This window comes from Mus pahari, chromosome 2, assembly GCF_900095145.1.
Source record: "Mus pahari chromosome 2, PAHARI_EIJ_v1.1, whole genome shotgun sequence".
NCBI classification, from domain to species: Eukaryota; Metazoa; Chordata; class Mammalia; order Rodentia; family Muridae; genus Mus; species Mus pahari.
Window position 1 is genome coordinate 38,565,880 of NC_034591.1, and position 26,300 is coordinate 38,592,179.

General features: G+C 40.8%; 1 protein-coding gene across 1 annotated transcript in view; it reads right to left on the reverse strand.

The window, feature by feature from the left end:
* The window catches only part of Wnt2 (Wnt family member 2), a 41,708-nt gene that overhangs the window by 12,626 nt on the left and 2,782 nt on the right, over positions 1-26,300 (reverse strand). The window contains exons 3-4 of the mRNA XM_021190711.1: positions 21,457-21,734; positions 5,326-5,590 (exon numbers count right to left, since the gene is read on the reverse strand). Coding sequence (XP_021046370.1) covers positions 5,326-5,590; positions 21,457-21,734 — 543 coding nt within the window. The remainder of the gene's footprint in view (positions 1-5,325; positions 5,591-21,456; positions 21,735-26,300) is intronic.

A 26,300-nucleotide genomic window follows, 5' to 3' on the forward strand; every position in this document is an offset into this window, starting at 1 on the left:
GTTTTACATCACTCCCAGTGAAAGTGGTCTGAGATTAGCTGCAGACACCTCCTCTGCAGAGGAAGGCAGCATTCCTTCATTACAGATGGACCTATCTTTAACTGAAGGATTGCTTTGATTTACAGATGCCTGGGGGCAATCACCAGACTAGACAGCTCCGAAGTCACCAGTGCTCATCTTGGGAAGTCCCTCTCTTAACATGTGGCCTCCAATCTGGCCTGCAAAATATCACAAGTTGCTAGTACCCCAGCAAAAAAAAATGTACTGCAAATGGAGGTATTTTTAGTTGATCATCAGAAAATACTTGCCTTCTTCAGAAGAAAAACAAGGGGACATGTTTAGTTATTATTTCCACAATTCCTTCTTCAAGATTTTTTCCTTATCAGACATATATTAAGAACAATTAAAAGTATTCCCTTAAGAAATGTGACGTGGTGGGCTAGGAAGACGGCTCAGTGTAAAAGAGTGCTTGCAGTGCAAACAGGAGAAGCTGAGTTCAAATCCCCAGCATTCCAATAAAAGCCAGACATGGCTTGTGTGTACCTGTAATCATAGTGTTGGGAGGCAGAAATGAGTGGATCCGGGAAGCTCTCTGGCCAGTCAAACTAGTCAAAACGGCAAGCTTTATGTTCAGTAAGAGATCCTGCCTTGGGGGTATAAAGAAGACAATCTCTTCTGTGCATGCACAGGAGTGTACACATTCACACACCCACACTACACAAAAGAAAAAAAAGTCTTGGAAAGCTTCTAAACAAAAAGGACTCTGAATGTGGCTGTTTGATTGTGGTCAGATTTGAAATCTCAGCTTTGTGGGCACCTCCAAAATCCAAGTCACATGTCTTCATACTGTATCTTTATTACAGAAGATCCTCCCCACACACTTTCCACAGAATCCAAATATGAGGAAAGTAGTATAGTGAAAAAAGTATGGATTTTTGTTTTGATTTTTATCTATTCATTTTACGTGTTAACTAGTTCCAGGGAATGAAATCTTGGACAAATTACAGAACTTCGGGATTTCATTTTCTTGATCTGAAAATGAGAGAAACTGTTGCCAAGAGTTAGGATATATACATGTAAGGGATGCAGAACAGACCTGACCTGTCAGGAACCCAACCCGTGCTCCCAGCATCCATATTGAATGAGATCTGTCCTCCCCAGAATCACTCAAGTTGGCCACTCTGTAGTTCTCATCAAAGTTCACTCATTGTGGTATCATTATGTCATGGAAGATGATGACTTGATTACCAAGGATGTCAAGCTAACTGCAGCAGAAGTCTTAATGGTTGAAATCATTTAAACAAGTTACTTGCCGTAGAGTTTCTACATGTGAAAAAAAAAGTACTTTATGCCACATGAGCCAAGACAGGGGGTGGTTTTTTTTTTTTTTTTTTTTTTTTTTTTTTTTTTTTTTTTTTTTGATATCTATTCAGAGCTCTACAAATAAGAGCACTTTTTACCCTTCTAAGGATCAGAGAAGAGACTTGGATTTCCCCTTCTCTGATAGTAGGGGTTAAACCAAGACCATGGGCCACCCAATCATTGATTTTTTTTTCCAAACTTTATTCTTAAGTTTGAAAAGTATGAGGATCTCATGATTCTGATCCAGCAGATCTCTGAGGAAGAATGGAGAATTATGGAGAACAATGAAGTGGATGCAGTGCACAAACCCAGCTGGAAAACACACTAGAAGAGTCCTGTGCTCTGTTAATCTGAACAGGATGCAGGGAGACAGACCAGCATAACCAAGCAGTTCAAACACCACTCACTCACCCATCCATCAATGCCCCATCTGATCTCCACGCTTGCTCTTGTAATTCTCTCAGGGAGAAAGTGCCCAGGAAATTGAACATTAGTGTTCATGATTCAAAATCAACTATTTAGAAAGGAAAGATTAAATATAGGAAAGAGTGGCCATGAATTTGAATAAAGAGAAAAAGGACAAACAACCAACCAAGAGGAGTGCATGCCCTGACTTAAATGTGGCTACAAAGTTTTGTCTATCTTGGAGCTTGTCTAGTCCATAAGATCATTGTAGCACAGTGTGTGCTCATTCTGTTGTAGACTCATGTTGGCTGCATCCTTTGTGTAGACCAAGTCCTAATACCTTTGTTTCACAAAGGGAGGCTCCTGCGCCCTCTCTGAGTTAGATGCAGGAAGCCTTCATTCCCATGGGTCTCAGAATTATCTTTCACATGTCTCTATCTCCACAAACAGGCTGGAGGCTGCTCCAGGAAGATTCCCTACCCAGAAATGTTCAGTGTGGTGTGGACCAACTTTAGTAGAGCACACACCAAGAAAGTTATCCCAGTCAGGGAGACCCCCATCTGAAGATGACCATCAGTCACATGTCAAAGGGCAAAATCCAACCAGTGTGGAGATAAAGTCAATGTTTCTGCACCTCACACCTGTGACTATTTGCATAATCCAAATATTAGCTATCAAAAATATTCTGTTAATAACCTATGTATTATAAGGCATTTTGAGTCTTATTTTTATGAAAATAATCACATGTAGTTACCAAATTACAAAAGAAACATTGCAGGTCACATGGGTGACTTTGGCATGTTCTCAAGCATGGCTATAAATGGCATCATTTCAGTTTATTTCAGAAAATTACAAAGAATCTGGTAAATGTATTGGAAATGCGATCTGTTATATTGGAACTGGGTACTTAAAAGACCAGGCTCTATTTGATCAGGACCAAAATATTGACCTAATCTTAAATTAGATAAGTCAAAATACTTCTAAGAAAGTGTAGAAATAAGAGATGAAATTATATATCTTACTATGGAAGCCAGTCCTTTAACTGTGTGCTCTTGTGCCATAGGACTGCTAGAGGCAGAATAAAACAATAGAAAGGACAGACAGACAGACAATCCTGAAAACTTCTTAATCTCCAAGAGTATCAGTTTCCACTCCTATAAAGCAGGAGGCTGCGAGCTGGCGAGGCACACAAACTGAGCCATGGTGTACAGTGGGCATTGCATATGGCTGAGAGATGGTGAGAGTGTGCAGACCGAGCTAGGGTGTGCAGTGGGCATTGCACATGGCAAAGAGCTGGTCAGAGTGTGCAGATAGAGCTATGATGTGCAGTGGGTATTGCATATCTATGTCCTTATGATCAAGGGGCAGACTTTCAGGCTTTTAGCTCTTAATAGTGTCTACTGCTCTTACAGGGGATCCAGCTCTGGACCCCAGCTTGCATGCTAGGTAACTTACAACTACTTGAAACTCTGGCTCCAGGGGATATGACATTCCTGCCCTCTGGCAGGTACCAACACTCACATGCACTTCACACACACACACACACACACACACACACACACACACACACACACACAGAGAGAGAGAGAGAGAGAGAGAGAGAGAGAGAGAGAGAGAGAGAGAGAGAGAGAGAGAAGAATGTAAGAATAATCAATTCAAAATCTTAAATGGGCAGCAGGGATTCTGCCCCTGATTGCATTCAGAAACACCATCCTATGACAAGAAAGTATGGTCTTTAGTTCCCTGGAAGAAAATATTCATCAGGTAGGACTATTTCCCTTATTACATAAATTATTTCAAATCAAAGAACCAGAAAATCCTTGTTGCACAGACAGCACATTTTCTAGATCTGGTGTGAAGTTTGGATCTTAAGGTCTTTTCACCATCATGCTTAGGGAATAGGTGAAGCAGTCGTGGGCCAAAGTTTAGGCCAAACATGTGGTTAGACATGCATCTCCTTCCATACACGATGTCCAACACGGATAGTGATATCCAGGGTTGTTCATCTGATTTTGTAAGCCAGGATGAGAGTTTGGTCGGTGGTGATCATTAAGGAGAATCCATTATTTTGTGTCAATTTCCCTAGGTAAAAATTTACAATGTCCTGATATCTTAGGGCTGCTTCATAGAGTCAATAAGAGCAGGTAGATATGCAAAGGTCTTAGGATAGTGCTCAGCATAAAAGTGCCTATTTCTAGGACCTAAAATGATCAAGGTGATTCCCATGCCCGTGGTCTGATCAGAGTAGAGTAGTTAGTTAAGAAAAGAAGGGACACAGTCCACTGGGTTGATTTATGTGAAAGCAACAGGTTTCATCGAGCCTGTTGTCTGACAGGTAGGATAACTTGGTAGCAGTCCCAAAGCACGGCAAGAATGCAGAGGGGCACAGCCTCAGGTCCCTAGGCCCAGCAGTCTTGAATTCATATGCCGCATGTACAAACATGCTCACGGGCTGCAGACAGCTAACTCATCAAACGACAAAGGCACTTCAACAACTCAAGGGCAAGAAAAGGGCTCCAGGCTGTTTGGGATGCTTCCTGATCATCTTGCCTATCAGTTAATCTAGCTTTAGCAGCTGGCTGCATCTGCACTGTTTTACTGGCTCTTTTGCAATTATTTCAGAATGGAAAACAAACTTAGAATCTCAAATGAAGGATATTTTTTTTTTCCAATAGTAAATGACTTTGCTTCCCACTAAGCACATAACTTGAGCCAAAGAGGGCCGTGGCTACTGTTACCCCCTGTCCACCGAGACCCTTCTAGTGATGCTTATTTTGCTAGAGTCTTTGCAGAGGAATCTTTGCAGCCTAATTTTGACCTTGCGGGTAAGAGGTAGAGCGCATGTGTCTATAAAAGTAGCCAGGTGAGGACAGCTGGAAGCAGGGCTGGAAGCAGGGCTCTTAGAGTACGAGATGGAGAAAGCGTTATTTGGGAAGGAAGGGTGTGGCTTTAATAAATGAGGCCTCTCCTAAATCCACTCCCTGTATAAAACACACCTATGGCTAAAAATGTGGGGTTAAATTTTTGCTGTTTTAAATAGGAGTTTAAAAATAGTTTAATAAGAGACAAAAAAGTGTTTGACAATTGTGACCATATTGAGCAGAGCAAGGGATTGTGAAACAGAGCAGGGCTTCAGAAAGGGTTAAATTCCCAAGCCCTGGGGCCATTTCGGAGTCATAGTTGGAGGATTTGTCATGGGGGAAGGTTATTACAAAACTGTACCCAGCTCAGCCTAGGACCACAGGGAAGACACTGGGCAAGTACATAGAACGCTTATCTATCCCCTCAACTAGAATTCTGTGCAAGCAAGTATTCTGCTGGTCTGCATATTTTGACTTTTTGCCACACACATTCCTGTTAGTTCATGTTTCTTCAGAATCTGCACACTATCAACCTGCTTGCATGAATTTTCTCTGCAGTCTCAATGTGAATTAGACAGAGCACAAGCCTGGAACCCGAGGGCAGGCATCTACAATTACACAAAACGGCCTGCTGAAAAATATAGGCATCCAGTTAGGTTGTAGCACATTGCTGTCAGAAGGAATTCTCTTAACTTACCTGCCTCTCGGTCCCTGATACAGTAGTCTGGAGAATTCTCGAAATACACGAGGTCATTTTTTGTTGGCTTCTTAAACCTCTTATTGGCTACAGTGAAGCCAGTGCCATCCTGGTTCATGACTACCTGGATGGCCCCGTTGTACTTCCTCCAGAGATAGTCGCCTGTTTTCCTGAAGTCAGCCATGGCCAGCCAGCATGTCCTCAGAGTACAGGAGCCGCTTACACCATGACACTTGCATTCTTGTTTCAAGAAGCGCTTTACAGCCTGCAGGAGAAGACAGAGAAAAGCTCAGTCTGGCAGCCCGGGATGCGTTTCCCTGCCTCAGCGCTATAGAGACACAGCCCCGAAAAGGCTGGATCCTCGGTCCTGGAGCTTCACTTGCCATTTGCTGGTCACCTTGGGTACACGGTTGGTAACTGCAGCCATTGGAGGATAGGGTGAGAAATGATGGGGACTCCAATTCTGAACCCCAATCTATTTGTGATCCATATAACCAACACTCACTATTTTATAGGGCACATAGCAGCTTGTTTGTTTATTTTTAATTTAAAGCATTTTTCAGACAGCTTTTTTATGATATTCATCTCCTTCTCCCAACTCCTCTCCATCACATGCTCTCTCTCTCTCTCTCTCTCTCTGACTCTGTCTCTCCCTCTCAGTGTCTCTGTCTCTGTGTCTCTGTCTCTGTCTCTCTCTCTGTCTCTCTGTCTAATAGTTTAAAGCTAGAGGAAATGTAGTATTTTCTACAGAATAGCATTTCTATCTCAAAAATGCATACTACTACAATGATGACGTTCCTTTATCTGAAATGATTAAAACCCAAAGTGTTATGAATCTTGGTGTTTTGAAACTTGGGAATAATATTTGCATATATAATATGAGATGTCTTTGAGATGAGATCTTAATGTAAACTGGAAATTCATTTCCATATACGTTTTGGACACATAGCCAGAAGGTAATTTTATATTGTATTTTGAGTTGCTTGTGTTTTGATTACAAGCTGCCTTATGTAACCAGGTAGAAGGTTTTCCCTTCACACCATCATGTCTGGGAACATTTTGAATTTTAGACTGTTAGGTGAGGCATATTCAACCTATACCCAAACCAGATCGATAAAGCAATTACTCATCTTGCAGTGACCCAGCAGTTGGAAATTAAGTGGCTACATATGGAAAGCTTGTCATATATTGGGCACATAGGGTTGCAGAGTGCACCCTCTCTCAATGGCCTTATGAACAGCATCAGGCCTACGCTACCATTTTAACCTTAGGAGGAGGAAGAGCGAATCCTAGAGATAGTAACGCTCTTGTCTAAAGAACGCAGCTAGTGAGCGATAAACCATTGCACGGAGACTGACCCTAAATTCAAGGTTATCCCCTAGCTCTGGCCAAGTGACGCAGCTTAGATGGTCCAGCTGTGCTCATGCTGTTTCTTGCTAGGAAGCAAAAGAAATTGGGACAAGCCTGTCTTGGCAGGCTTCTGACACGAAGACTGAACGCCGGTGGGTATGAGGGTTGTGGTCTTAGGAAGGGCAGGTAGACTCCAGAACTATCCAAATCAAGTTCTGCTTTGGAGTTGGGATGCGTTGCCACGTGGTACCATTTGCAGAGACTCTGTGAGTTCTTCCTGCCCTGCCTCCTTGCCCCTCAACATATTTAAGAGAGGAGAAGATCTGTTCAAGATCTGCAGACAAACCTCAAGCTGCAGTCCTTCTCATTGTATAGATGGCCAACCAGGGCTCATGGAGACAATGCAATAAACCTGAGCTTCCAGGCTTTTAGCCAAAAGCAAACCCAGTTGCTAAAATCTTCTGAATCAACAACATGTAGACTTGAAAATGTCTCCTCATACCATGCTCCTGGTGAAGATCCTCCCCTGGTTCTCTGTTTCATGGGATTCATATTCCAAGAACTGACTTTTTTTTTCTCTGCTAAGTTTTTTTTCTCATCTTTCATACATTGTTTTTCAAAGTTTTATTTTTAACAATATCTGAAGGTCTCTTAATATAATACAGGTGCTAATGGGTTGTGAATATTGGTAATTCAAACCCAAAGATGCCAAGAGGGGCTATTTAGGAGAGCAGAAGCCGTGGGGATTCACCAGTCCCTAGATTTGGTCCTCATTCCAAAGTAGCACAGTGGAACTTGTTTGCCAGTCAGACTGAACCACCAAATTAGAGGGTATCTGGGGGATATGCGTAGGCAAAAGGAATGGTGAGCCCCTTGATGATATTCTCCAAAGTGCTATCTGAGCAAAATTCTCAGAATTTCTCCTTCTAAGAAATTGAAGATGGGAGTTTCAACTATGCTCTGCATTCTCCTGAGGTTCTGCTATATTGATGCAACATGAAGTGTGGAGGCGGCAGACAGAAAGGTAGCTGAAACTATGCTGCTTGAAGCACGAGTCTCAGCCACCCGCACACTGGCTCTCACAGGTGCACAGAGTTTCCAGCTGCCTCTCCCTAAAGACCTCACCATGGTCTTTTGCCCTAATGCTTGGCGTGACTTTGTTTCTTGTACAGGCTTGCTACCTGACCAAGAAATGGTAGACGCGGATGGACAGAGAGGATTTTCATTCCAGGAGTCAGCCTCAATTTATTCATTAGCCTGGACATGTGTCAAAAGCACTTAAGGGCTAAGGGAACAACAATTCCAGGCAAGGTATCACAATAGCCCTAGGTTGTTGGGTTATGTGGCTTGATTGCTGTCTTCCAACGTGGAGCATTGACCTCTAGGCGGTGTGCCTCACTCTGCCAGGCACAGGCACAGTAGAATGTGCCCTGGTATAGCTGGGATCAGTCCTTCTTATTATGAACCAGTATGGAAGGTCAAGACAAAGGACTGCATTCTCAACATTATGGGGACCTGGGCATCTGTAAAAGACATCATAATGAGAATCTTCTCTCTGGAATCTCCCTTTCTCTAATGCCTTTTCTATTCCCAGTGTTGGGTATTAGGTTCACTGGACCATTCAGTTGTACACTTTGCCGCAAACAACCTCCTGGATATTTTCTAGGCTCTCTGACTTTATCGAAAAGCTCCTCTTCTACGATCTGATAACATCACGCATGCACACACAGCCCCCTCCATGCCAAGCTCTTTCTGTTCCTCCTGAATTCCTCTTGCAAGTCAGGCTATTCACTTGTAAGCCACACTCCTAGATCTAAAAATAACAGGAGACATCAATGCCCTGCCTTTGTTATGCTAAGTTTCCAGGTGACAAACTTCAAAGCTGATATTTTTACATGATTAGTGGGAAGATGTGCATATTAAGTTTGGATCTTAAAAATACACCTAAGCAATTCTTAGGAGCCCGGTGGCAGGGCCAGATGCCCTTGTTGAGCTGCGTAGACACATTTCCTCCCTTAATGACTACCTACTTTACCCAGGAGTTGGGAAGTTGTGTGCTCCCGGAGCTTGCCAGCTTCTGTCTGATCCAGCAGTGTCCTAAATCACGAATGGGCATTTCACTGCTTCCACACGGACTTTGCTTAGCCGTTAGAAAGTGATAGTTCAATTTGTATCATTGGGATTCAAGGATAGATGGGTGTTGGAATTGGAAGGAAGTCTCTTTCACTCTTTAAAGAGTTAGGAGGAGAAATGCTTTTTCTCTGTCTCTGCATGATTTTTTTTTTTTTAATAGTATGATACGAAGGACAGGAGAGCTGCAGTAGGAACGTATATGAAGCTGCACACACAGTATTGATGGGCATGAGGCCCTGGTTTCTGAAGATTGTTGGGGAGTTGCTCAGTAAGCCAAACTGGGACTTGCCTAACATTCAGACCTCTTTGTGATCCAAGACAGTAAACTCTCCTCATTATTTAGGCCCCCTCCACTGGGAGTAGGGACTGCCGTTGGCACCTGAAAGTACCAAAGTTAGTACTTGGTTAGTTTTTGGTTGTGGATTAATGACAGACCTCAGCTGACAGCTCACTCTTTTACTAGCTGTAGTGGGATCCTCTGTTGCTGCTTGTATTCAAATGCTAAAATCAGGACTCCAAGATCCAGTTGCTTCAAGAGAAGCAGATCCTCACCTCAAGTGTACCAGCTTTTGTTGTAGAAGCCTTGATTACTAGTGATCTGTGATTGGTTAATAAAGATGCCTACAGCCTGGAGCTGGGCAGAGGAGAGGTAGGTGGGGCTTTGGTTCCCAGGCCAGGGGTCTGAGGCAGGGACCACCAGGAGGAAGAGGAGAGAGGAGGAAAAAGTAAGAAGTGGCCATGGGTTAGGTGGATCTTAGCACATGGCCATGAGGCCTGGCCTGATGCAGTAGGAACAGTCAAGGCGGAACATGGCAAGTGATATCTCGGGGTTATTGATAGGGAAGTAGACAAAATAGCATAGAGGGTTAATACCTACCCAGCTATAGTGCTTTTCTGGCATATGAGAAATATAAAGCTTTGTGTCTTTTATTTGGGAACTATATGATTTAAGGTGATGTAGAAACCTCTAAATAATATTTACTGCGACGCTAGCTTCGCACCACACCTCCACTCCAGTTAATAGACAGCATGCTCAACATTTTCCCTTAGGAGCTACCTCTACGTCTATTCGCAGGATTTATAACTTTAAAACCAAGCCCTTAACCATGAAAGCAAAGCAAAACAAAACAGCCCAACTCAAGCAGAGGAGTCCAAGGAAGGAGAACTATACTTTGAAGTTCTGCTGAGTTCTACTTTCAGTGAGCGTAAAGCATAGGACCAGACCATGAAGAGCTTGAGTTCCAATATCTTGCTGTTATAACCCCAGGTTTTCTTAAGATAGTGTTTTATGTAGTCCAGGCTGACCCCTGATTCACCATGTAGCCAAGAATGAGCTTCTGATCTCTCATTTCCACAAGATTACAGGTGTGTGCCCGCACACCCAGTTCTTTCTAGGGTCCTGGGAATTGAACTCTGAGCTTTGTACAGGCACTTTACCAACCAAATAACACCTGTAGTCCTACAATCACCTTATTAGCCACAGCAACCATTTCATGAGAACTTAACCAGACTTAGCCAGACTCCACCCATGGTGGTTTACACCTATTATCACATACATATCACAATTAAGCACAGAAAGTTAGTACTCCCATTCTACTGTTCTGAAAATCAAGACCCAGTATGGCCAGAACAATTTTTAGTCATAGACTAGATAGAGGAAGAGTTCCCAAGTCTGTGGTCTTCCTAAACATATGTACAGCATCCCAAATCACATCCAGATCTCCTGAAACATTGAATTATACACACCATCCCCTCTCCCACCTCTGCTTCTTAGGAGTAATCCAAAATTCACTTTATAATATTAGCAATAGCAAACGATGAGAAGAGCCCCAGATGACATGAGTGGGGAAAATGAATATGCAAATTCTGGAACCGGGTGAATGTTGGTATTTTGTGGCTCTTTAAATGATGAGGCAGGCCTTAGGCATGAAAGCAAGTCACACGCCGAAAACAAAATGCAGACGACTATATATGGTTTCTGCCACTTTTTTTTTTTTTTTTTTTTTTAAGCTCTGCATATGTGTCCACACAGAGGAGGAAGGGAAAATGTTCTTTTACAATCCGGCTGTGGTCTGAGGAAATGCAGAGTCTGGCAAGAGAAAGGAAGACTCCATCTACCCTGTGTAGTAAAGTTTCAGGAATCCGAGGATTGTTCCCTGGCAACTGGAGAGCAGAGAGTGGTTCTTGTTTCTGGCTGCACATTAAATTCACCTGGGGATCATTTGCAGCCCCTTCCCAGGCTGAGGAAATCAGAACCTTGAGGGGGTAGGGCAGGCATGGGGCCCAGGCCCTGACAGGACTTACAGTTCTTCAGGTAATTCTTATTCGAAGCCTGTGCTGAGCATGGATGGTGTCCCAGGACTGCAGGAGAGGGGCTAAGAGGCTCCTGCTCCACTGCAGCAGTCTGGGGGCCTGGCAGGGGCAGAGCATCAAGGAATGTCGGTGGTGGGGGCTGGCACTGCATTTCTATGGACAGGGAAATCTAGTTATCTAATTACAGCTGTTTCCCACTCTGTGTTTCTAGGGTGTCTGAATCACTGAGGGGAAATCTCCATAAGTAATCATCCTTGCTTTGGCTGCTTTCAGGAGAACGACAGACGGTGGTGCCCAATGGTCTGAGGCCCAAATCCAATGGCTGTGGGTGTCAGTAGGCCACACATGTGAGTGGAATGAATAGCAGGATACCCTGAGGTCTTCAGACACACTGGGTAAAGCGGTAGGGGCCTCTCATGCATAGCTGACACAGATGGAAAAACTACTGGTATTTGATTTGGATGGTACAAGGTTGATTAACAAACCAGAGAACCAATAGTTTATAACTTAAGGCTTCCATACTATATCTAGATGTTTATTCTAAAATTGGAAAACAATAATACTTATTGGCCCTTTATATCTAGCACTTCAACCAAGTGTGGATTTAAAAAAAAAAAAATTAGCAGGAAAAAAAACTTCAGACAACTCCTCAGATTAAAACTTGAGTTTGTATATGTGAATGCTAGCTGAGTCCACCCAGATGAAGTGCTGTGTAGGTAGGTTGCAGCCTCTGTCAGCTCATACATCTTCAGACTCTCTCCATCACTCAGTGTTTGAGCATTGTTCATGCATGTCTTGTTCTTGTGTGTAGTTAGGTCTATGGTTGTGTTCATGTTGAACATGTACAGGCTTTCTCTGACCATTATTTCCTAAGCAATACGGCAAGACAACCACGGATCATCTAAATTGTCAAGCGATATAACAAAGCTAATTGAATGATATCCGTATATATGTATGTGATGTGCAAATATTACACTATTTTATATCAGGAATTTAAGCATCTCAGATTTGAATATGCACAGACAATCCAGAAATCAACTGGCTGTATAAGATCAGAGATAATAGTCTTGTTAACTACTGTTCCTTACAGTCAAGTGCAGTGATGTCTCAGAGTTGAATTTTATTGTTACCTAGTGCCACACCTTTCTGTCGTGAACGATGTCCTTGGATTGAAGGGCTAACTTCATACCTGAGATCCAGCATCTTGTCCTCCTACTCTGAGCACACACTCCTAGATGTCATGGTTTTCTTGGTCCAATCATTCTCTCTTTCTGCTTATAGCACATTCTTAACTCCTTCAAGGTGCACAGAGGATGCATTTTCTGAATTCTTGCATGTCTAAAAGGACTTACTTCAGCCTTCACATTTGATTAATAGCATGGCTGGGTATAGAATTCTGGATTGCAAATAATTTTCTCTCAAGTTTGAAGATGTAGCCCTTCAGGCTTTTAGCTTCCAGTGTTGCAGATGGGAACTGTGGCATCTCACTGATTCTTTTAATATGTTTTTTTTTTTGGGGGGGGGGTTGGCTTCTGTTTCACTTTATTTTTATTTAAAAACTTCTCAAATCCTTCCCATGTTCTTGGTGTTCTGAGATATCACACCTTAGGAATTTTTTTTCCCCATTAACCCTCACTGACAGTCATCAGTCTCTTTCCAACCTAGACTGGTAGACGTTAATGTTGAAATATTCACTTGAATATCTGCTTTGCTGTACCTCACATAGTCTTTATGATATTCTAAGTCATTCACAGATGTTGAAATCCATCTTCTATGCCTTTTTTAATTTTAAGTTTTTTTTCTCAAATAATTTTCTTCCTGGCTTCTTAAGGAAAAAAGAAACACATTATGGTAACAATTCTGTTTCTTTTCCTCCTCGTTCTTTTCTCTCTAGTTCTTTTCTCTCTGTCCAACTGGTGAGTTTGAAGGAATGACTTAAGACTTTTCCTTCCTTCTAGCCTACTAAGGAAATACACTACGACCAACCCTCACAGAGCAGCTAGTGATCTCCTGACTGGCCTTAAATGCATAACCTCTGAAAGGCATAGAAAGTCCACATTCAGGGATCTATTTGGAAGCACTGTGCTGTAGTGAGATTGAACTGTTTCTTTCATCTAGCTGCTCATTTGGTACCTGGTTTCAAGTCCCTGAAAAATGGGGAGTTGTTTGTGGATTTCCTTAAACTCCATTTATCATTTGGGGCTTTTGCTTTATTTTTGGATGATGTCTTTAGTTTCCTCTTCCAGTTTCTTGTCCCCTCTCAGCAGGATTTCAAGGCCTCCACTTTTATTTACAGATGCTACTATTTTCTAGAATCTCCTTGAGAAGACTGATCAGGCTTCGTAAAATGTCTCCTCCCATCCCTGAATTACTTGGGAGTCATTTTTGTCTTAAAGCATACACTTTCCACTGCTCAGCTTGGCATTTTTGCAAACACACACACACACACACACACACACACTGCTTTCTACTTTTGCTGTCTTTCTTCTGTAAAAGAATCAATTGCAATGATTTCTCTCTAGTATGAGACTGACAACCTCATTCACAATCTCAGATGCACACCACCCTACAGTTAGGTCTCAATTTCTCTGTTGTCTCTTGAAATCTCTCCTAGGAGCTCTTGTGTTCTCTTCCTTCCTTTGAACCTTACTGAAGGACATTGGGACAACCCTATGTTGGGTATCTCTGGTCAACCACACAGTTCGCTTGCATCTTCATATTACCAAACTGACCATCATGATTCGTGGTGACTCCCTCTGCTGCTGAATGTCTGAATCCCACCTGACTTTTTCCTCTATGGTACCCTGTCACTACAAGCTTGCTCAGGTGCTAGTTTAAGAAAGACAGATGAAGGAAACTCCCAAGGACAGCATACTTTTTTGGTGTCACTAGTACAAAGAACATTGTTAGTTCATTGGTTTTTTCTAACATTGTTCAGTAGGTTGCAGTGTTAAAAATCTTATTTAGCATATCTTCATGAAACCATTACATATTTGCTTTTGGACATTTTAAAGTTGTTTTTTACTTAGAGTCTTATTTTCTACTTTTAGAATTTAACATTTTAAACTCTCTTTTATAAAAAGGAATTATAGATGTTAGCAATCTACACAACGGAGACAAAATTCTGAATGTTAAAAGAGAGAAAGAACTATAGACGGCTATGCTTGAATTGTACAGAAGAGTCCAGTCTCTATTTCTTTGCCCAGCCTGCCACCAGAGTATGGGAAGAGGCAAACTATTCATTAGTTTCTTCCTTTGTGTCAGACCATGTTAAACATTTTAGAGGAGCTATTTTACTCAACCTACACAAACATATAAGGCATATTATCTCTCTATTACAGAAGAGGAGGCTGAACCCCTAGAGGCAGAGACCCTCAGGCAGGCAGGCAGGCAGTACATGACACCCAAGGCTTCTCCCTAAGTCCCTTGCTACTCTTCTCATTCTGGAACCCATGAAGACCTGTGTACATGTTTCCTAGGTGTAGTGAGTCCTACACTTTTTGACATGTAATGTCTACATCTTTGAGTATGTTCTGAAAAGAATTATGTTGCCAATTATAAGAACAAACTTCTCTCAAGGAGAAGGTTTCCTACATCAGCCTTTATGAAAACTGAGCAGAAGGAACTGTTAGAGTGGCTTCATCTGATTTCCTTAAAAAATATACGATTTTTTTAAACATGTATTTTGCCAAGCTTATGGACCCTGAATTGTGTCGTACTAATTATTTTCCAATCAGAAAGAAAGGCCATCTACTTTATACCATGTAAAATATTTGCCAATGATCAATTGGCCTTGCCTTAGAAATCAAAGACATAATTTGTTTCTGGTCTCTACTTGCTGAGTGCTTATGAACTAAAGCACTTGAAGACATGTCAGTGCTACAGTTTTTCGTTAGCTCTATTCCACAAAGCAGCTAACATATTTTGGGTCCTATCAGTTTTCCCGAGGAAACACACATTAAAAACACATTATTTAATTTCCAGACTGGCTCAGAGCCAAGTGCATTTATTACCAATTAAACCCTTTTGACAGACCCACATCTCTAAGATAGGAGTTACTGAATACTGAAACAATTTATATCCTTCAACTGTACATGTGCTGGAACTAGGGAAGCAAGAGATGTTTATTAGAAAAGGTGCAGTGGGTTAGCTTGTGCAAACATTTATTGAGTTCAATAAGGCACTATGATTTCTTCAGATCTGTCATCTACTAAAAACAGTGACTGTAGGTGGGCTGGCTTAGCTAGAAAATATAAGGTGTGCAATTTGTATTTATGGGCCTTAGCATTACCATATACATAATAATTCTAGTTTACAAATGATTCAGCTCTAACACACATTTTCTGATAATAGAACCTCCACGGAGCTGGAAATGAGCCTGTTAAAAGTTACCTGCTGTTTGAGAGCTTTCATTTCGGCCAGGTTTAGGTTCATATGCTATACGGAGGCATACATTGTAGCAAATGCATACTAACTTGGGACTTAATGAGACAGAGACCGCCTGCTTACCCTTGAGTTCTCAGAATCTGGGCTTTTAATGTTATGAACGAAGGAGAGCCACTGGAAAGCATGGATCTGCTAACAGAACTTTGCGCCCTATAAAGATGCTCAGGGTTGTTCATGGAAAGGCTAGGATGAAGAGGAGGTGAACATAGTTTGTTTCTGTGGCGGTACAGTTTGGTTTCATTCCTCCCTTGTCTATTGATATTCCTTACTTTTAATGAGTGTGTTTCGTTTTCATAGCATGCCAGGTCTCTGAAGTCAGATCCATTATTTGTGTATTACCTATTTCAAGTGATAATGGGGGCAGGGTTTTATATATATATATATATATATATATATATATATATATATATATATATATATTATATAGCTTTAAATATTATATCTTCATATAAAGATATAATATATCTTTATTAGAACTTCGATTTTCTCCATAAGGTTCTGCTTACAAGTTATACAATGTGAATTTTCTGTTTGCTATAGAGGCCGTTCCTGTGGGTGAACTAAGTGTTTGCTGTGCCTCATCTCTCCACTGGGCCATCTTCAGGGCCTTGGTATTCTCTCTTATCAGTCTTTGACTTGTACTTGTTTGAGCAGAATGCTGGAGTCCTTCACTCCAGAAGGCCGTGCCCTGCAAAATGCAGGGTACCAACTGAAGAAGGCTTTTCAGATCACTTCAGTTCTGACTGCCTTATTATATTTATGTCTCCTCATATGCAAAAATGTAGTAACAGTGGTACCAAACTTCTTTGGTTTTCTTGACACCTGGTGTGTATGTGTGAAAATCTTGTTTTCTCTGGCAATGCCTGTCCAAAGCTGTCTTCAATATTAGAGAATCTTGCTTTCCATATTGCCTTGGTCAAGCTGACATTTAGCTAGAAATTCCTCATAGACAATATTAACCTTTATTATTACAAATATCCACATAGGACAGTTGCCACATGTTCTGTTTTATATTTCATTAGTATCAGAAAGAAAACTAACAGTGCTAACATTTATACTTAAACTAATCATGAAATTCAAGGAGCTAGAAGAAGTCCTGAAATTTTCCTAATAAATCTATTTCAGTATCAAAAAAGCTTGATACTCATTACTCTTTTGAAGCAAACTTAAAAAGAATTGAAAAAAATGCTTAAATATTGAACCTCAAGAACTGGGTGTCTTTCCAGTGACATCCAAACGTCTCAGCATAGTATTTAAGTATTTCTAGATGTGGCAAAGATATGTGTCCAACTTTTTCTCCCACTAACTCTGTCAGTGGCTCCTCTATGGAAGCAGAAGCCAGGTCACCCCTCACCTTTATGTCTTACATTCCATTAATCCTGAAGAGCACATCTCTATGGGAAATCTCTTATCTCCACCTTGTAGGTTTCATGGTGTGTGTGTGTGTGTGTGTGTGTGTGTGTGTGTGTGTGTGTGTGACATTTCTCTTCCCAGCTTGCATTCCTTACTTTGGTATGCCACTTGGGCGAGGCTTGTCTTGTACTTCAGTACCACCATCATTCTGACTACAAGTTAGTTTCCTGTGTGGTCATGTGTATTTTTTTTGTTTTGTTTTGTTTTGTTTTTTTCTCATATTCATTTTCTTATCTGACTCAGTACTCCCAATGTGTTTCCCAGGGAGTTTGACAAGTTCCCTTTTGAACAATGAGCAATCTAGTCACATGTAGCACTTTCGGACTTACAGGGTGATTTGTTGAAATTCTGTGAATCTCTCAAATGAGATCAACTTGGTTAAGCTGAGTCCACAATGACCCATGGCATGTTTTCAATATCAAGACAACATTTCCCTGCTAAAATCAATTGTTCTCTAGGAGCCTTCTTTGTTAAAAAAAAAAAAAAAATAGGTGTCTTTAGGTGTGTGGAGTTATGTCCTGGTCTTCAATTCTATTCCATACACTACCGCTTCTGTTTTTATTACTGTACATATTGTGGTAGCTTATTACAACACCATCTTGTTTTTTATGACTATAACTTTGAGGTAAACTTGAAGTGTAGGATGTGATAGACCCATCAAGGGTGAGCACAAAGTCTCACCTCTAGCTAAGGATATATTTGCAATTGCTACCTCCTGGGAGAGGGGACATCAGTTTCCTTTGAAGTACTGACACTGGGCACATTAACAGCAGTCCAGGAAAAGCGTCAGACTCAGAAATCATCGACAGATATAAAATGTTCTCTACGTTTTATCCTTTGCTGTCGTTGGCTCTTTGGGTTTGACTTATTTTTGTTCTTTTAAAGGAGAGAAAGAACAAAGCTGGGTGGGCGGAGCGGGGAAGGAACCGGAGGATTGGAATTGGTAGCAAAATAGATTGTGTGAAAAAAATTTTAAAGTAAAAAAAAAAAAAATTAAACAAAAACAATGACTAACCTCATGTTCCCTGTAGAAAGTCTCTGAGATAAAGCTACACGAGGGAAAGCCACATTCCAAGGACAGAAATTTCTCTCTCTTGTGCTTTTTAGTTTTCAAAAGAAATATAGAAGTACTGTTTGTATTTCTAGAGAATTCAGAAAAACAGACAATATGAAACTCTCGATGATACCTGTAGGTAGACACAGCTGTGTTTGAACCTCAAGCCCAGCATCTCATTATCCCGTGATCTTGGGTTAGTCACCTTATCTCCTTAAGGGTAATTATTTCACTTGAAAATTAGAAAGACTCGTCCTACTTTTTATGTCTATTAAGATTTGGAAAGACCCTATTAAAAGACACTTCAAAAGACCTTTTGAATTAGCAAAACTGTGCCTGTTTTATTAGGGCATTAGATTGTATAGAAGATGAGTCTGTAGACAGAATTAATTGATTAAATCCTATGTAACAGTTCAAGTTGGGATTTGACCAGCTTCTCTTACCTGAGTTATAAAGAACCTTGAGTCCACTGATGTGCAGAACACTTACACTGAGCACCTACTACACATGAGAGGCCCGAGCTGTTTGCTTATACTTTGCATATCTATTTCATTTAACCTCTCATCTGACTAAACCGTAGTGAAGCTACTGTTACTGCAAGATGAATCCGCAGGTGAGTCTAATATTAATTTCCACATTCTTTCTATTTTCACCAGAACAAGAGACATGTTTTACAAGTATGTTTAACGACATCTCTTATGGAAATTCATATTCTTATGGAAATTTCTAGAGTTGTTGAAGGATAGTATTTGATTAGATTGATATTCTAACTTAGATTCTCTTAGGGAAGTTTGATGAACTTGTGATTGTTTCTTCTTAGAAAAGAAATGTAATAATTTAAAGCCCTTTGAAAGCTCAGGAACGAGAACAAATGGCAGCTTTTTACCAGGTGTCGTTTGCTGGTCATTCACTAAAACTTATCTCAGTAGAACTTGCAGCTCTTCACAGTGTGGCTTCCTCAGACCTACAAAGAGTAGCCCGGGGAAGCTATGAGAGAAAAGTCTTATACCCAATGAACTTAGTTTCTAGCTCTATTTGGAACCAGAAGACTAGACTCAATGTAAAGCAAATCTCAAGTGCATGTGAAAGAAAAAAGAAAAAAAAAAAGCAGCGATAAAATCTCTTAGAAACGGTTAGAATGAATGATAATGCAAATTTAGATGGTATTACAAAATAGAAACACATGAGGGTGCTCTGTCCAGCTGTCATAATAAATTAATTAAGCTTTAGTTATTAGGGGAAATTGAGAAGGAAATTGGGGGAAATGTGGATGGCGGCACTGGGTTGTGACTTAGAATTGCCTAAACAGATATGACTTGGGAAAAATGACTTTTCTTTCAAATAAAATTCATTATCCTCCCCACCTCCACCATTACTCTCAGTTTTTAAAGGTAGCTGGTGCTCAGATCAGATCATTTGGGAAAGGCGGGAAACTCAACAGAAGGAAAGAAACAGAACTAATGTTGCTGTCAGCCCTAGGGGCCTGGGCATTTCCAGAGCAGGGCCAGTAGGAAGCTTTGCTCAAAAGGACTATCCAGCCTGTTCTCATTTTGATTCCACAGATCTTCTGCTGGTAAGAAGGGGGAGTACGGACTGGGGGTCTAATGACCACAAGAAGAGAATTAGAGACGCATGTTTATCTCAATACTTTTGCTCTCATTAAAGTTCATATTCGCTGACATCACGCCTCTCCTTGAGAAAGTCTGCCCACCCACCATTAATTAAAGCCACATTTTAAAAAGTCAGTGTGTGCACTTTTATCCCAATCAAAAGTAGCCTCGGAAGTTTTGAGGAGTAGGCAGGAGAATATCTGAGGTACGACAGCTGTTCACCTCTATGCAGTGAACAATCATGTGATTTACATTAAAACAGTTGTTTATGTAGGACTCAGCAAATAATAGCTTAAGATCTACTACTTTTAAGATTAGAGCTATTCAATGTCTAGTGACATATTATAAGAACATTCTTTTGGAGACAATGTAGTATCATATAGCCCATCTTTCCAAATAGAAGGATCGAGTTAAAATATCCCATTCAAATAATTAAGCAGGGCACTCTTATTCAAAACATCACACTCTATAACTTACATGTGCTCTATGGACGGCAAAACAAAGACCAGTATGGATTATTTTTATCTAAATCATTGCACAAACAACAGTTACAAATTGTATGATTGTGCAGCCACTGTCTATATTCTTGGCAGTGGTCACATTATGTTCACAATTTCATGCAAATAAAGATTGTGAATATTTAAGCCCAAAAGTATGATTTGTGAACAATTCAGATCACACTTATTCTATTTTATGTGCTGGGTAAGAGTCACTTTTCCCCAACTTCTTTTTAAATGAGATTTGCTCTTTTCCGGAGCCCAGTCAAAGGATTGAACACAAATTGATCTGTCTTCTTTTCCTGTCCTTTTTCATATCAGTACCTCCTCCTCATCTTTCAGTTTTATGCTGATCTTTCTTTACAAATTAATATCAGGCATATTTAATGTTTTATTGACAAAAGACAATTGTGTCTATCTGTTTCCTTTGGCAATTAGGTTATCTTATAGTGGTTAAGAGCAAATATTTGTTTATCTCATCCAGTTTCCGCTTCCTGTCCAAAGACACAGATAACAATATTTGGTTCTTCTGTTATTCCTGTCAAGCTGCTACCTAAACAGTCCTACGTCATTCATGCATCTGAACATAGACATTGAAGCAGCTTAGTCCTAGGGTGAACTACCCTGGTCCAGGAGTTAAACTTGTGGTCTAACCCTGAGCTCTGTACCAACTCTTGGTGAGTGTCTCAGGGGACTTCAGTTCCCTCATCCACCAAATGGGACTTTGAAGGTGATTGAAGACTAGACTTCTGTAGAATGTGAGGTTCATCACTATGAAAGGATAGGGTGTCTCTTTAGTTCTCTTACTCAGCCAGTACGAAACCTAAAAAGGAGGCTTCATAGCTAGTGTTAAATCTGGCTCCAAAAGAGAATACTCCTGAATTTAGGAGAATTCAACCCATCATGCCTGGTGAATTGTTTTCGTGGAGTATCTGGGAGAAGATAAGATGGGTATCAACACTCCATACAAGTATTCAAGATGCTATTGCTATATGGGATGATGAACAAACTGGCAGGTGATACCTCTTGCCTGGATGCTACACTGTCCAGAAGGATCATAAGATTCTTGGCTTAGTACACTGCTCAAAGCAATGGGTGGACTTCTTGAGCATGGCTGTGGGAAAGAAGGTGGGGCATGGGTGGGCATCTCAGCCCAATTGTTGGTACTCTTTAGAACAAGTGGTCCTGGGCCAGAGAGTCAGTGGGAAGCTCTGATTGCACAGCATTTAATCAACTAAGAAATCTTAAGAGAAGCTCTGTCTCAGTGAGTCACAAGAGCACAGGGTCCTCAGCTGAGCAGGGTAGCAGGCCATACCTTCCTTCCAGCTCTGTTGTTGTGAAGGTTCATCAGGGCTCTGGCATCCTTGCCTTTCCTCTCCTTGGCATCTACAAAGGCACGGGCAAACTTGATCCCGTAGTCAATATTGTCACTGCAGCCACCCCAATCGAAGGTGCCTCTGCTGTCCTTGGCACTTCCTTTCTTCTTTGGATCACAGGAACAGGACTTTAATTCTCCTTGGCTACAGGCCCTGGTGATGGCAAATACAACGCCAGCTGAAGAGATGGCGTAAACAAAGGCCGATTCCCGACTACCTGAAACAAAAATGCTTTTCTTAAAAGCAGTCAGAAAGTGTCTCTCCAAGTGTTCTGCGTAGCTTTCCTATGGTGAATTGCTTGGTATTTCACCTCCTACAGTTCTTTGCTAGATTCCAGGCAATTTCTTTAATATGAATCCCTTACTTTTAGTGGAGGATTTGGTCCACTTAAATGTTTATCGGTCAACTCTTCCTTAATACAGAGTAGAAAAGATAAAAGATAGCCTTGTTCCTAGTTTCAGCAAACCACATTTACTCCCAAACTCCAGATGTTACAGAAGAGCAGATTGGGTGCCAGTCACCTTAGTTTCTCCATCTGTAAAACTGTCTGAATTCTACAGTTCTATCATTCATTCCATTGTAAGGTTTCGAAGTCGTGATCGCACAGCTTGGGGGAAAAACTGTCAAGATGGACACTATTGGGTGTGATTGTAGTCTTGGCTAATCCAGAGGATGGGGTGAAAGACTGCTTAAACCTAAAAGTTGAAGGCTACAACAAACAAATGCACTCCCAAACCTTTAGGCATTATCGAGGATATGAAGGCAAGTTTAACTTACCAGCAATGAACTACTGAAATCTAGGAACTATTGGGGCTAGGATGGGAAGAGTTCAGTCAGCCGCCAGCCCCTGGCAGGAACACTGGACAGCTGGCTTGCCATCAGCTTTCAGGAGTAATTGAAAGATTGTTGAAGGTGATACGCAATATCCTTGAGTTGCCCACTGTGTCTAACTACTGTGGTGATTTCCCTTTCCTCTGGAACACCTGCACTAATCATTGGTATCGGGTCATAGACAGTGAAAAGCTTTTGCTTTGGTTTTTCTGGAAGGAAACAAATTTACCGCCTATAATTAGACTTGGGCAAGAACCCTTTGGGGGCTTTCTTAGACTTGTTCTTTATTAGAGAGCAGCCTACTTTCACTTACAGGCTGAGAGGGACATATTTCAGTGCAATAACTACATTAAATTATTTTAATAATCTGTAGTAACTCATAACACGGTGTTGTGGTGGAGTGACAGATATAGGGCTCTTTAGGGCCTGGGTGCACCTCATTTTTCAAGTAGAACTGTATTTCATTGTTACTAGCATGGCCTTTTATTAATGGTTGCTGCAGCAAATATATTAACAATCAAAATAGAAGCTGGGCGAGCAAATGCCAAGGCAAAGCAGAAAGCAGAGAAGCGTTTGGCGATTCAATCTGTCAAGACCAGTGTGACTTTTTGAACCACACAGCTGGGAGAACAGCCTACTTTTCCGCATGGAAGCCTTGCTCATTTCCATGTGCCACTCATTGCTATAGCTTCCTGTGCATCCCTTGCAAGATTTGATTTGCTGGTCTCATTATTAAAAATCTACACAATGTGAAATGGCACTTACCTCAGCTATTCAGGAGTCTCTCTCTCTCCAAAACTCTAGCCCATCAAAAAGGTAAACTATTATTTCTAGGGATAATTTGCCTCAGGTAGCAAGCCATGCCATTGAGACTCTGGTCTCAAGGTCTGTGGGCTCCTAGGAACTGTTTCAAAAGTCCCAGCTAATGCGCTAAGGCTCACACACAGCTGAAAAAGAACACTGAGAGGTGGTGACTAATCCGGCTTAATTTTACCTACTGGCTTTTAGAGAAATAACACCTTCAGTATATATTTATTCATTTTTTTTATAGTTTTCTGTTTTATCATTGAAAGTCAAGCTCGGGATTTATAATCCAATATCCATATTTACAGATAGCATACATGAGAAATAATCATACACTTTTAATGTATTTACCACTAGTCTTAGAGTTTGAGCGAGAAATTTTGTTAAGTGAGGAAAAGCACAGAAGATGTGGATCATAGCATGTTAGGGACACACTGTATTTTGGAAGCACTAGAGAGGTTTTTGAGATGCAAAAATCATCCTCCTGTAACTGGCAAACAATCATATTGACTTGTTGACTCATCCAAATCAACCAGTAGTTTTCTATAATTCTAAAAAAATTTTCCAAAGGAAATTTTATTATTTGTTATTAGTCAAACACATTCATTAATACTATTTACTTAAATAAAAATGTTGCACATGACTTTTTTGTTTTGCCTCCAGATGTTGCGGTAACATGCAGATACGGACTTGAGATGTTTTCAATTAAGTGTTTCAGATGATTCACTAAAGTGTTATGTGTGAAATAGTAGCACGTTGCAAGAGCTGGCTTCATAACAAAACAAAATTTGATCATGGGCTTCTTAGAAAAAGCGATTCGTTCTCAGGTCATCACAATTGAAATTAAATCCTAATCTAAATGCTGATATGAATGTTTCCTGGTGTGCTACTGTTGCTGTCCTTTTAGGATGGTGATGAATCAGCAACACCAACTGGGTGGGCAGGCAAGGTTTGCTTTATTTGGGAGGATTTTACCTGGGAAGATAAAACCCTGAACTAGAGTTTCTTGAGGGTCATGGATTGCCCAACCCTTAAAAAAACAAACAACAAAAAACAAACCCACTTTTTTTTTTTTTTTTAATCTTCTATCTACTGTCCTGTTTTCCTTGGTCTTTTCCTCTTGAAACTTACAAGGATGAACTCTAGTCTCCCTTTGTTTTTAAACCTATTTTAGAATTTCAGAGTATCTACTTAAAAGACTGTTTGGATTTTCCCTCTACCTGTGAAAGAATAAATTTCAAATGTTTAAAGAAGTTATTCTGTTTTACTTTGGGACTCTAGGGCACATTCTCCACTTCCCTATGATCCTGGGGCTTTTTTTTTTTTTTTTTTTACTAGCAATGATTACCTCCCTCCATCAATCTACCCTGCATCTTATCTTCCCTGATCATCAAAAGGTACATCTAGGTTTGTAGCAGAGAGAATTCTTCGCGGCCCTAGATTGAAATTTCCCTCTAAGTAATTAACTGTAACAAGTCTTTGGATCACTCCATTGGAATTTCATGATTATTTCCAGGCTGGTAGCCCAAATTCAGCCCCTCTGCAAACCAATACAGAATCATCCCTGACAGTCTCTGGGATCTGCAAAGATGTCTGGAAAGAAGTTGGCTTTCTGTGAAGGGTGGAAAGAAATCGTGTGGTGTGAGGGTTTTCAGCTTTGAGCATCCCAGGAAGTGCTCAGTATCAGCTGTAGGAAGTACCAGCTGGAATCCCTTATTTACCTGAGGCCTCAGACTAAGTCAGTTTGCACAGTTTTCTTCTGTTACCATCTCTTCTCTCTTGGTAACCCTGTAAAGTATTCTATAAATGAATCCTCAGCTTTGGAAGAGATGCCATCTTTTGGATCATTTATTGAAGCTGCTTCCTCTTAGGTCAGCGGCATGGCTCAGTAAGAAAGGGCTGAGTTGACTCTGGAACCAGCAGTGAAAAGAGAGAACTAAACCCTGAACCCTGCCTCCTCATCTCCATATGCCCCACCCCTGCCCAGTCATAATAATATATTTTTAAAAATTTAAATTGCTTCCTTTCACCTGTGATCTCAAGGCTGTTTCTTTTTTGTACCCCTCCATAAGCCAAGGACTTCATGGACCTACAGGTTAACCTTCTATACACGAGAAGCCCCTCAAAGTTAAACTAGAAAGTATTGATCTATTTTAATGAGGAAAAACCTACAACCAATACAGTCTATGGGGTGAATTGGCATGGATGTTTGCAAATTTCCATTGACAAGGTCCAGCACTAATTGATTTACTGGTGAGCTACCCCTAGGAGAGGTCTTCAAATTCCACGAGGCTGACATTTGCTATTACCCTTTCAAAAATTTTCGATGTCATATCGAAACTCTAAAAGGAATGCATAAGAGTATAGTTCTTAAACGAGAGAAATAAATTGCAGAATCTCACACAAATTAACTTTAGGGAGACTCTAAGAGTGAGAGGACTACGCCCTTGGGGGATTTTTAGAGGCATTCATTTATGCATTTGGCCTCATAAAACCCGAGGGCTACGCGGATGACATGACAGAAACACCCTCTGCTAAGCATTTCCAAGTGCACACAGCCTGGATGATTTTCTTGGGAATGGGAGGGATTTGGGTGGGCAAAAACAAGTGTAAGGTTCTCTGTCTCTGTCTTTACACGTAAATTGTTGCATTTCTAGTCAAATCTTCCACTAACGAATGGGCAGAGTTATTTCTTGTAGAAGGCTTCTCTCTCACCAGTTTAGTGGATGAGTATTACTTCAAAGTAAAAATTGATTTTAATTCATTTTCTCAATTATATGCTAATAGATCACTAGCTTTGATTTTCTTTTGTTATCCAGACACTTGATAACTCTTAACTACCTAATTAAGAAAATGTTAAGTCTCCAAGAGGAGAAATCTCCATATTTCAAATCATTAATCCTCTTTCATAAATATTTTTACTGCCTAAAATGTAGCTGGAAAAGCAATAATAGGTTCTCAGTACAAGTTTACCTAGTCAGCCATTGTAACAAATGAATGGGACCTACAACAACGGGCACCAATCAGAGTGCAAATAGTACAGGCTAGTCCCTGCCCTTGTGGAATTTACATTTTGTGGAAAATACTGAACAGACTGCCATTAAGAATGAGTGGGGAGGCCTTTAATCCCAGCACTCGGGAGGCAGAG